The sequence below is a fragment of the Macaca mulatta genome, chromosome X (genome assembly GCF_049350105.2).
Source record: "Macaca mulatta isolate MMU2019108-1 chromosome X, T2T-MMU8v2.0, whole genome shotgun sequence".
NCBI lineage: Eukaryota > Metazoa > Chordata > Mammalia > Primates > Cercopithecidae > Macaca > Macaca mulatta.
The window spans coordinates 99,071,482-99,084,945 of NC_133426.1; the positions used below are offsets into that span (position 1 = coordinate 99,071,482).

A 13,464-nucleotide genomic window follows, 5' to 3' on the forward strand; every position below is an offset into this window, starting at 1 on the left:
ATATTTTTCATCTTAAAATAACTAAAAGAAGGTAACTGGTTTATTTGTAACACAAAATGTAAATTCCTTTTTAAAAAAGGGAAAATGAATTGATTGATACATCGTTCTCCATGATGTGATTATTTAATATTGCATGCTTGCATCAAACCATCTCAAGTACCTATAAATATATACACCTACTACGTACCCACAAAATTAAAACAAAAGATAAAAAAACCCAAATTTTACCACAAAATACCCCTAATTGCTAAAAAAAAAACAAACAAACAAGCAAACAAAAGAACCTGCACAAAATAAACAATGCTGGAACAATGCTGGAGGTATTGCACTGCCTGATTTCAAATTGTATTACAACATTGTCATAACCAAAACACCATGCATACAAACTGGACATAGAACAATGGAACAGAATAGATAACACATAAATAAATCCATAAACTTACAGCCAACTCATTTTCAGCATCACACCAAGAACATACATTGAAGAAAGAATAGTCTTTTTCATAAAATGATGCTGGGAAAACTGAATATCTCTTTCAAAAGAATAAAACTAGATCCCCATCTTTTGACATATAAAACTAGCAAACTCAAAATGGACTAAAGACTTATGCTAGGCGTAAAAAATTGAAACTAATATTTTTGGGGTAAAATCTCAAAAGAACAGAAAACAAAAGCAAAACAGACAATTGTAATTACCTCAAAATAAAAAGCTTTCACTCAGAAAAACACACACACACAAACGCACACACACACATGTGCAAAACAAAACACAAAAACCAACACGGTGAAGAGACCACCTGCAAAATGGAATTACATGTTAACAAACTATCCAACAAGATATTAATAACCAGAATATATAAGGAACTCAGACTCAATAGCAAAAATAATAATCCCTTTAAAAAGTAAATAAAGGCCAGGTGCAGTGGCTCACTCCTGTAATCCCAGCACTTTGGGAGGCCAAGGCAGGCGGATCACGAGGTCAAGAGATGGAGATCATCCTGGCCAACATAGTGAAACCCTGTCTCTACTGAAAATACAAAAATTAGCCAGGCGTGGGGCTGTGTGCCTCTAGTCCCAGCTACTCGGAGGCTGAGGCAGGAGAATCGCTTGAACCCAGGAGGTGGACATTGCAGTGAGCCAAAATCATGCCGCTGCACTCCAGCCTGGTGACAGAGCGAAACTCCTTCTCAAAAAAAAAAAAAAAAAAAGTAAACAAAATACATTAATACACGTTTCTCAAAAAAGACATGCAAATGGCTGAGCTATATGAAAAAATACTCAATACTAGTCATCAGGAAAATGCAAGTCAAAACCACAATGAAATATCTCACCTTAGCTAGAATGGAAATCATAAAAATAAAAAATAAAAATAAAAATAAAATTACAAATGCTGGTGAAGATGTGATGAAAAGAGAATGCTGCTACACTTTTGGTGGGAATATAAAGTAGAACCGCCACTATGGAAAAGAGTACTGAGATTCCTCAAAAAATTAAAAATAGAACTACCATGTGAAACTCACTGTGAAGCATTATATATCCAAAGGAAAGAAAATAAGTATATCAAAGAGATAGCTTTACTTTCATGTTTCTTGCAGCACTATTCACAGTAGCCAAGATCTGAAATCAACCTGTGCCCATCAATGAATGAATGGATAAGGAAATTGTTTTTTATATATATATGCACACACAATGAATTTTATTAAACCATAAAGAATAAAATCCTGTCATTTTCAGCAACATGGATGGAACATGAAGACATTATGTTAAGTGAAATAAGTCAGGCACAGAAAGACAAATATTGCATATTCTCATTCATAAGCAGAAACTAGGAAAGTGGATCTAATAAAGACAGAGAGTAAATGGTGGTTATGAGAGGCTGTGAAGAAAAGGAAAGTGATAAAGAGAAGTTGGTTAAATGGGTACAAAAATACAGTTAGGAGTAAGTCTTAATGCTGGATAGTACAATAGAAAATCATAGTTAACAATAATTTCGTGTATATTTCAAAATAGCGAGAAGAGAAGAATTGTAATGTTCCTGACACAAACAAAAGGTAAATATTTGAGGTGATGAATCTCTCACTTACCCTGATTTAATTATTATGTATTGTATACATATATCAAATTACCACATGTACCACAAAAATATGTACAGCTATGATGTATAATTTTTAAAAAATAAAAAATAAACCACAAAAATATGTACAGTTATGATGTATAAATTTTTTAAAAAGCAAAAACATAAAGCAACCCAAATTTTTATCTTATAGCACTGGTGCTCAGAAGTTCAAAATGAATCTTACTGGGCTAAAATCAATATGCTGGTGGAGATGTGCTATTTCTCGGGACTCCAGGGAAGAATCTTACATTTTCCAGCTTCTAGGGATTACTTACATTCCTTGGCTTCTGGGTCTTTCCTCCATCTTCACAACCAACAATATTAGCATCCTTGTCCCATTTTCTCTCTCTCTGTGTTTCTGTTGTCACATCTTTTTATTTGACTCTTTTAAGGATATATTTGATGACATTAGGACCACTGGGATATTGCAGGACAATGGCCTCATCCTAAGGCCCTTAATTTAATCACTTATATATTTAAAATCACTTTTGCTATGTAAGGCAACATATTTATATATTCCAGGGATTAAGATGTGGATGGTTTAGGGAGGGAATTATTCTGTCTACCACAACTGATCTAGGAGGATCTCACTTGAGATTGCTTCTGCTCCATATGTTTTTATCTTTTAGTAAGCTCTCCCAGACTTTTTCATATGATAGAGGTAGAAATTCCAACAGTAAGAGGCTAAGCCCCAATGATCAAGTGCTTTTTAAGCCTCAGATTTGATAAAGTCTAACTGTCAAATCAAATCACAGAACCAACCCCAAAATCAATACGGAAGGGGAGTGTACAAGGACATTGTTATAGGGATATAGGGAGAAAAAAATAATTTGGCACAATTACTAAAAATTTAAAACAGTACAGTAATTTATATTGAGTTACTTTCTCTCAGGACTTTGATATGATTTCACTGTATTCTAGCTCTTAATGCTTTAAAGAAGTTGTCATTACAATTATTGTTTTTTTTTTTTCAGATACCCTTTCTTTCCAAATGCTTGGGCGTGCTGTGGTTTCTAGACCTGTAGTCCTATTTTTATCAGTTCTAGAAAATTTTTCAGCCATTATCTTTTTAAATACTGCTTCTCCTTAAATTATTTCGGTTTTTTGTAAAAAGTGCTCCTTTATTTAAATCAGTAATTAGTGTTTACATTGTTATTATGTATACATTGCTAGTTGTAGCACCAATTAGTGACTGTGATTACATTTGTTTTGTTTTACTGCATTTTAGTTTCTCTGGAATTAATAGACTGATTTTCAATTGTGCCATTTCAATTTTGCAATTTGCAATCTACATATTAAAAACACTTCCCCAGTTCTTTCTGGTATCAAAGGCTTTTCTTGAGTCTCTCTTTCCTCTAGATTCTTTACTTCTACAGCCCTTTGCCGTCTTGATCTAATCTAATTAATATGTTTAAGAGGCCATGAAAGAATGCACATATGTATGCCAAAGAAAATAAATTTTCTTAGTCCTCTAGGCATTTGTGTCTCTGATGCCTTTGGACAAACTTAGACAATGCAGAAAGCTTTGAGTGACTCTTCAAAGGCATAATAATGATACATTGGGCTTTGGGGACTCAGGGAAAGGACTGGGGCTGACAACGGATAAAAGACTACACACTGGGTACAGTGTACACTACTGATTTTGGTGCACAAAAATCTCAGAAATCAACACTAAAGAACTTATTCATGAAACCAAACAGCACCTGCTCCCAAAAAACCTGTTGAAATAAAAAGATTAAAATAAAAAATCGTCTAACAATTATTTTCAGAGAGCACCTAAAAGTCAAAAGCAAGATGATAAAAGAACCAATGAAGAACACAAAAAACTCTTGTAAATGAAAAAGATAGTTGCTAAAATAAAAACTGTAATGGCAGATTTTGACAATAAAGTTAAGGAAATCTCCCAAAGTACTAGTAAATATTAAAGAATAATAAAAGACTTTATTGGGAGAACCCCTTTTAATCACTGGTGCTGTGCTCATTTTCTCTTAGCTCCAAGGGGAGCCCTGGCAGCCTGCACTCCTCCTCCCTTAAGGGTGGCCAGAGCCAAAGTTTAGGTCACCAGGATTCCTGCAACTTCTCAGGGACCCACTGGTTTTCTGAGCTTAGCAAAGACAGAGCAGGTTGTGGGGTATACCGGCAGGTGATCTGGTGATATAGTGGATCAAGGGTGGAGGGTCCTTGGGCAAAGGGATCCCAATATCTAGCCTGATCGGCTAGCTTTGTCTCAAACCTTCTGCACTCAGATTGCTGGCATGTTCCAGGTGATCAGGGCCATGGGGCTCACTCAGGCAGAAACTGTGGCTGGCCAACAGGCTCCACCTTGCCCTGACTGATCTTGCAGAGGGAGGGACATTTAGCTCCTACACCAGCACATGAATCCACACCTCACTCTTCTCTGTGTTCTAAGACTTGGGGTTCCCCCCCACACTTGAACTCTAGCCAAAAATCTCAGCTCAGTAACTGTGGTGGGTGTCCTCAAACCCTAGGAAGTTGAAACTAGTCCTGTGGCTTTGTCCTCTGGCCTCTTGGGGCCAAACACTGGCTGTACCAGGCTGTTGAACTGCTCTCCAACTGCTGGCAAAACAATCAGACAGAATAGTGGAGGCTGTGCTGTGTGCATTCTCTTGTGGGAGCTGAAAGGCAGCTTGCTTTGTGATGGGCCGGTGGAAAAGGGGGCATGCAGATCAGTTGCACCTTGGTGCCGCAGGGAAGGCAGCCTTCCTCTCTTCCAGCCAAAACTCAGGAGGAGCTACACTCATTCAAAGCAAGATGGAGAACCTTTGGGGATGGGCACTTATAGTCACGTTTTGCTGCAGTTGCCTTGTGTGCCATATAACATTTCGGTTCTGTGCAAGTTTATTCTCTGCCTCTGCCTACTGTTCAGGCAGTTCCCTCTGTCAACTGAAATGTCTATGAGGGTCACAGTATCTCCTGGAGCTAGGATTCCAGAGACTCACAGCAGGAATGTGATGTCACAGAGCTCCTTCATTTACCTCTTTCCTTAGGACCTGTTCAGAACCAAGAGCCTGGTCTGGTGACTCTATGTGGACTTCTCAGCTTCCTGTTTAACCTTGGAGTTGTGTTGTGTCTTTGTCAATTTTCAGTGTTTTCTCTAAAAGATCAGTTTGAAGTGTAGTTGTTTACCCAAGATTTTGGTTTCTCTCAGTAGAAGAGGAGCTTCCCAGCTGCATCTAATGGCCATCTTCTCTCTTCCATCAAGAAACACTTTAGACAACTTAAATTTATCAGTGTTTAATTGAGCAAAGCATAATTTATAAATTGGACAGCCTCCCAGACTAGAATATGTTCAGAGAATCTCCAGTGATATCTCATGGTTGAAAAATATTTGTGGATTAAAAAACAAAAGCTCAAGGTGAGGTCCAGAAACAGCTGGATTGGATATAGCTTGGTGTTTTGCTTATTTCAAAATGGGTTGAACAGTTGGTTGCCTTTGATCTGGCCAAAACTCAATGATTGGTACAAGAATAGGTGCAGTCTATTTTTAAACCTGGTTAGATTACAGTTCATTGTGTACACAGAAATCTTTAGGTTGAATTCAAAATAAGACGGCAGCTTTAGACTAAACTTAACAATTCTAAAGAGTAATCTTGAATACCTTTGTGTCAAAGCACCTCAAATTTGTAGATGATTGCTCTAGAAGAATTATTATTGAGAAGAGAAGATACGATTAGGCAAATGTTCATATAGTTTATGTGACTTGAAAGATTAAGCTCAGTTTCTAGAAAAAAAGTTGAATAGAAAGAGTCTTATGTGAGAAACAACATAATGAAAAACTTGATATTACATACTGATTAGGGAGTGATGTAGGAGGATGTAAAAGTGATTTTCAAGTTTGAAGACTGAAAACTGAAAAACGATGGGCAACCATTGAAAAAAATGGGTTATAATTTATTAGACAATGGGCTAGAAGTTTTGACATTTTGAAAGTGAGATCTTGATAGAACTTCAAAATGGAAATAGCCAACTATCAAATAGAAATATAGAAACAGTGTTCCAGGCCTGGCGCAGTGGCTCACGCCTGTAATCTCAGCACTTTGGGAGGCCAAGGTGGGTGGATCATGAGGTCAGGAGATCGAGACCATCCTGGCTAACAGGATGAAACGCAGTCTCTACTAAAAATAAAAAAAAAACTAGCCAGGCATGGTGGTGGGCCCCTGTAGTCCCAGCTACTTGGGAGGCTGAGGCAGGAGAATGGCATGAACCCAGGAGGCAGAGCTTGCAGTGAGCCGAGATCGTGCCACTGCACTCCAGCCTGGGCAACAGAGCAAGACTCCATCTAAAAAAAAAAAAAAAGCGTTCCAGAGAAGTTTGAACTAAGTATACAAACTCCATATAGAAGTGATAATTAGGATAATGAAATTTAAAAATGATATAAGGAGCAAAGTAACATTAAATCAAGGGCAGAGTCTTATATTAAAGAGCAGCAGGAAAAAAACTGTTATTAGAAAAGGAACAATAAGCCTAGTTGAAAAGATGAGAGGAGAAACAAGATAATAAAAAGTCACAAACTATAAAGTTTAAGAATATTTCAATAAAAAAGGGATCATTAGTCAACTACTGCAGGGAAATAAATTTTAATGACAACTACAAAATTAGTTTTATCATTTGGAAATCATTTCAAAGAATAGTCTTAATAATGAGAAAGAGAAAGAAATCAGATAACAAATAAATAAAGATCAGATCAAGGTTGCCAAAACAAAGGAAATAATCGTATAAAGTTTCAAAAAATGTTACACAAACAAGAAGCCAGAGGTAGGCAGAACTTGATGTTTAAGGCTGCTTCTTAAAAACAGGACTAACAGCGAGGTGGTGAAGTTGATTGTTCCATCCACTGAAATCTCAATAACAATTTGGAAATAGTTGGTCCTGAGGAGATTATTCAGACAGAAGGATCTCAATTGTAAGAGATTTAAGGAGTGGTCAGTCCTTCTTTGGAATCTTTTTTTTTTTTTTTTTTTTTTAAAGAAAATAAAAGGATTAAATCCTGAGTCCACAGTCCCAAGACTGAACTACTGAGCACTTCTCCAGCTCCAGTGAAGATAGGGTATAAGTAAGTCAAAAACAGCAGGGTGACCAGTAGGTAAACAAGACATGTGGCAGGATTCTAGTCCTGGAATAAAAACTAGACATAAAGAATAACCTGTCAAAATTAAGCAATATAAACTAAGACAAAAAACCCGCATCTGGTGAATGAAATGTTAGGGCTCAGAAATCAATACTCCAAAATATGATACATTGACATTCTGAAGAAACTTCAACGTCTCTACGACTTTCTTCCCCCACATACTCTCTCTCCCAAAACCTTCAGATTTTTTTTTCTTAAGATCCAGATCCACCAAGGAGAACATTTTTTTTTTTCCTTCTCTATAAAGCAAAGAGTATAATCACATCTTAACAAACCCTTTCACAAGATAATATACAAGTTTTCTGTTCCCTGATCTGATTATTCTTCCTAGTGATCCCCTTAACAGATATTCTCTTCTCCCACCTTTCATAACCTTTTTTTGCCAGGATAGTATATAAGTTCCTGAACTCCATTGGAGAGTGGGAAATCATTCTGTGATGCTCCCCATCTGCACAACAAAGGTGTATGCCTTTTCTCCTGTTAATCTACCTTATGTCAGTGATTTTCAGCAAACATTCAGAGAGCAAGAGGAAAATCTCCCTTGGCCTCTATGAAACTAACGTGCAGATGCACAATACATCTGTGAATCCAGGGAAGCACATTCTGAAGGGTCTATCTCAGTGAAGCAGATTCTTGACTGTCTGGCAGCAAGACTTTTGGGGGAACTCAATATATAGCTATTACTACTCATGTCACTAGAATTAGCACTACAGCCTTTGATGTAATGTATATATCATTTTGGATCAGCTAAGGACCAAGTTTTCAGCTCGTAGGTGTCCAGGTGGAAACAGCTGGCAAGGCAGAGGCTGAGAAATCAAGGTATGTCTTGACAGATGGGGTAAAGTTTTCATTTTGTTTTCCTAAAGATAATTAAAACACATGTATAACAGAAATGAAAAAAACAGTTGAGTAGAAGACATTAAGTACATAAGAGAAAGGACAAAATTTGTGGAGGGAAGTAATGAATTAAGTTGAGAAAATAAGCTGGCAGTTTCTTTTTCCTTAACAGAATAAAAGTTATTTATACAGTGAAGAAATGTTATTTTTTTTTCAAATTAGGTACAAGTCTAGGTGCATATTATAGATTGGTAATCAGTAAATACAAAGATATGACTTTATGAAGCTTAAAATCTAGTAGAGGAGACAGAAATATATGTATATGTTATATATATCTATATATATACTTATTTATTTATAAGGTTACTAAATATTGTCCCAATACTAGCTCAGCACTTTAGCCCTCCACTTTGAACCGAGAGGAAATTCTCTAAAGCTAGGTTAATATAGCTTAATAGAGCAAAACAAGGAACGGAAAATGGCTAGATTAGTCTATGTGACTCATAAACATAAAGTATATATAGATGGTGATTGATATATATATATACACATATGTGTGTGTGTGTGTATATATATATATGGTGATAAGACTTCTATAGAAGAGAACTGAATGTTGTGAAAAAAAATATGGAAAAGGGGAGAAATTAGACAGCCGATTTATATCAGGTTGTAAAGGAAGACTGGCTTTAAGAGGTTTCATTGGAGCTAAGATCTTAATAAGTTGGCTGAACAAGGTGCTGACCAGCTGGAAAAGCCTTTCAAGTAGAAATTACAGGAAAATAAAAACTCTCAGAAGAGGTAATAAATTTAGCATGTGGAGGGTCATAAAGTGGCTGGAGCATATCATGTGAGGGAGAAAGTAGCAGAAAGTATGGGGGAGTCAGTGAAGGTTCAGATCATGCAGGGTTTTACAGGTTTTAATAAAGAGTTTGAATATTAAATTCTAAGTGTAAAGGGAGAAGACATTGGAGGATTTGAATGAGACAGTGAAATTTTCTAATTTACATTTTTAAAAGACTATTCTCATTGCTGTATGAACAGCATAATTAGGTGGAGAAGGGAACTGGGTGCAACAACAGCAACAAAAAACAAACAAACAAAAAAATAAGTCTATTTTAATATTCAACCAAGAGATGAGGGTGGCCTATCCTAGGCTGGTGATGGTGGGGAGAAAGAGAAATGGAGAAGTGGGATATTTCTTGGAAGTAGACATTTCAAAACTTTGATGAATTAGATGTGTGTGAAGACCAGAAGAAAGGTGTCCAGAAAGAAATCAGATTTATAATTCAGGCATTTACTTGATGTGTTGATTATGTTAAATAATAGAGTTAAAAAGGAAAACCAATGTAATCAATGTGGCAGATGGGAATCTAGTGATAGAAATGGCAATTTAATCTACTGACATATGATGAGATTAAAATTGAGTAGTAGATTAGAATGACCTATGCTTGGGTCATTTTCTGTTTATCATTATTCAGACATAACTAAAAAATAATGCATATAAAATAGAGGATTCTAGTTTGGGAATTTTGTCATGAATCAAAATTGAAACAGTTGAAACAGTTGAAATTTAATTGTGTCGAAGTAGGTAGGCAGATTTTAAAATACTATCTACTATATAAATTCTTAAAATGCAAACCTACTTTATTAAATGCCTTTAAATTCCATGTTGCCTGCCATAAGATTGTTTGGAAAGACTTAATGATTTAATTGGAAGCATCAATTAAAATAAAACATATTACTTTATATGTTAAACACTATATATATATATATATATATATATATATATATATATATGTACAGAATTTAAGGATTTGACCTAGTTGTTCCTCAGAGGGTCAAGTTTTTGTTACAACAAGAACATGTCTCTAAGAACCATCTTTACAATACAAATTTCAATTAACTGTGGCATTTCCTTTCTGCTGTAAATAAAGCTGGCTATTGAATAAATTGTGAAGTACAAAAACCTCACCTTACAAATTTCTCTAATCCATTTTTTCACTTCTTTCTTTCTACACATTTCCTGGGAATTTAATATTCTATTTCTCCCTCTGGCTCTTCTTCCTCTATAGCAATTGTGGCATCCTATGCAAGACTTACATCCTCTGCACTCCTATGTTATGAATATTTTATTTTCTATATGACCCAAAGATGATATAACCAAGCAATTTTACTTCTAGGTATATGCTCAAAAGGTTTACATACTGGTACTCAAAAAATTACTTGTACACAAATGTTCATAGTAGCATTATTCAAAATAGACAAAAGTTAAAAACACCCCAAATGTCCATGGGCAGTTAATGAATAAACAAATTGTGGTATATATGAAAATATCCAACCATAAAAAGGAATGAATTAGCGATACATGATATAACTTGAAAAACATTTATGCTAAGTGAAATACACCAGACAGAATAGATCACATACTGTATGATATTATTTACTTCTTCACACCCCTATCAAAACTGATTCACAGATGACATGATTCTATGTATGGAAAATCCCATAGGATCCACCAAAACCTAATAGACCTAATAATTAATTTAGCAAAGCTTCTGGGTAAAAACCAACACATAAAAATCAGCTATCTTTTTATACACTAATAATGAACAATCTGAAAAGGAAAAAATGGAAATAATACCATCTACAATAGTATCCAAAAAAGTTAAGTATTTAGGAATAAATTCAACCAAATATGTGAACAGTTCATACACTGAAAACTATAAAACATTCATAAACTAAAGAATACATAAATAAATGGAAAGATATCTCATGTTTTTGGATTAGAAGACTCACTTTTGTTAAAATGGCAATGCTAACTTCAAGCAATCTATAGATTCAATGCAATCATAAAAATTCTAAGAGCCTTTCTGCAGAAAAGGAAAACCCAATTCTTGAATTCATATGAAATTGCAAAGAGCCTTGAATATTAAAACACTCACAAAGTAGAGGAACAAAATTGAAGGACCATCATTTTCAAATTTTATAACTTACTACAAAACTACAGTAATTAAACAGTATGGCCCTAGCATAAGAACAGTCATATGCACTGATGGAACAGGATTGAGAGTCCAGGAATAATCATATATATGTATGGTCAGTTGATTTTCAACAAGGATGCCAAGATTATTCAATAGGTAAAGAATAGTTTCCTCAAGAAAACGGTGCTGTGACAAATTGATATTCACAGACAAAATAAAAAAGTTGTAGCTTTATACAAAATTATACAAAAAAATAAATTATGTATATATACATATACAAAAATGTACTTAAAATTTTATCAAAGACTTAATTATAAGAGTTAAACTCTAAAACTCTTAAAAAAAAAAAGGGTTTTCTTGAGGTAAGCTAAGGAAGGAAGCAGGAACAGCTGGAAGGACCAGAAAACGGGGGTTTTCTATCTATACTCAAGGAGCCAAAGAGCCAACCAAAGCCTGCAGGAGGCATCTTCAGACTGCGAGGGGCTCCCAGAGGATTCTGGGACAGTGCGGGCTCACCATGCTGCCTTGCCTCGCCTCGTCCTGCTTCTCCTGATGGAGCTGTCCGTGTGCACTGTGGCAGGTGATAGTGGAGAGGAACAGACACAGCACTGAAGCAGAGACCTGGATAACTGTGGCCTTGGAGGAAGGCGCTGGCCCCAGCATTTGGCTCCAGCTGCAGGAGGTGAAGACGGGCAAGGCAAGTCAGTTCTTTGGGCTGATGGGGAAGTCAGTGGGAGGAAGACCTCTGATCCAGCCAAGGAGAAAAAAAGCATTGTCAGCTGGAACACATGCTCCAGGGCCTCCTGGGCAAGAGAAGCCTGTCCACAGAAGGCAGAGAGGATGAGGCCCAAGGTTCAGAGTAAAAGCCTCCACTGCAGACTTCCCAGAGGACGTGGTGCCGCTTCTTGGATGTCACAGCTGACAAGTCAGCAGGCCAACTCTCTTCTCTGTGTCTCCTGTCCTCATCACTGGCACTTCACACAAGGCCCACACTGAACCCACCAGGCGTCTTCCTGGACAGCAGTCCTGCATAAATGCACGATCTTCACCGTTGCAAGCTGCATTGACTCTGCCCTCCCTCACACTCAGAGCTGGCATCTCACTACACAGCAGTGGGGAGATTCACACACTCTGTATCCTGTGCCTAGCACACAGTAGGTGCTCAATAAATGAGTGACCAGTGGGGGGGGGGGGGAGAAAGGAAAAAAAAGGTTTCCTTTCTCTTTTTTTTTTTTTGAGATGGAGTCTTGCTCTGTTGCCCAGGCTGCAGTGGTACGATCTCGACTCATTACAACCTCCGCCTTCCTGGTTCAAGCAATTCTCCTGCCTTAGCCTCCCAAGTAGCTGGGACTATAGGCATGCACCACCATGCCTGGCTAATTTTTTGTTTTAGTAGAGATGGGTTTCACCATGCTGGCCAGGCTGGTCTTGAACTCCTGACCTCGTGATCCGCCCACCTCGGCCTCCCAAAGTGCTAGGATTACAGGCGTGAGCCACCACGAGAAAAAAGGTTTTCTTGACCTTCATGACCTTGGATTTGGCAACAGATTCTGAGATCTGACATCAAGAGTACAACCAACAAAAGAAAAAATAGATAAATTGGAGTTTGTTAAAATTAAACCGGTTTTCATGTTAAAAGACATTCATGTTAAAGGACATTATCAAGGAAGAGAAAGACAACTTATGGAATGGGATAAAATATTTGCAAATCATATAGCTGACAAGAATCTAGTATCCAGATTTTATAAAGAATGCCTTCTACTCAATAACAAAATGAAAAACACTCCCATTCAACTCTTAAGTCTTTAACAACAACAACATGGAAAACAATCTCATACAACCAGCCCATGGACTCGAATTGATGTTCCTCTAAAGATGTGCAAATGACACTTGAAATGTAATGCTAAACATTATTAGTCATTAGGACAATGCAAATCAAAATCACAATGAGATACCACTTCACTCCCATCTACATGGCAATTTTTAAAAATCAGAAAAATAACTAGCATTGTCAAGAATATGGAGAAATTGCAAGCCTTTTACATTGCTTATGAGAATGTAAAATTGGTCAGTTGCTGTGGAAAATGATGAGAGTTCTGATACAGGAGATAGAAAGAATTTATTTAGACAGATAGTGAGAGCAAAAGAGTCTTTGGCAGAACTTCCCTTCTAACAAAAAGCAACCTAAGAAATCATTTTATTTCTCACAAGAGCAGCCTGAAAGATCGAGCGGCAAATATAGATAAGGAAGCTGGAAGTTTGCACGGGGAAATGCCAGCAGCTACACCAATAGAAAAGGGCTACCTGGGGGCCAGGCATGTCCACCATGGAAGCTCCGTTTTATTTTCTTTGTTAACACTTGTATAGTAAGAAAGAAATGG

At 36.7% G+C, this 13,464-nt stretch overlaps 1 protein-coding gene across 1 annotated transcript in view; it reads left to right on the forward strand.

Moving 5' to 3' along the window:
- Positions 1 to 11,946, forward strand: part of TAC4 (tachykinin precursor 4) — a 44,989-nt gene extending 33,043 nt beyond the window's left edge. Inside the window, 3 exon segments of the mRNA XM_077988413.1 lie at positions 11,515 to 11,685; positions 11,687 to 11,858; positions 11,860 to 11,946. Coding sequence (XP_077844539.1) covers positions 11,515 to 11,685; positions 11,687 to 11,858; positions 11,860 to 11,946 — 430 coding nt within the window.
- The last annotated feature ends 1,518 nt before the right edge of the window (positions 11,947 to 13,464 follow it).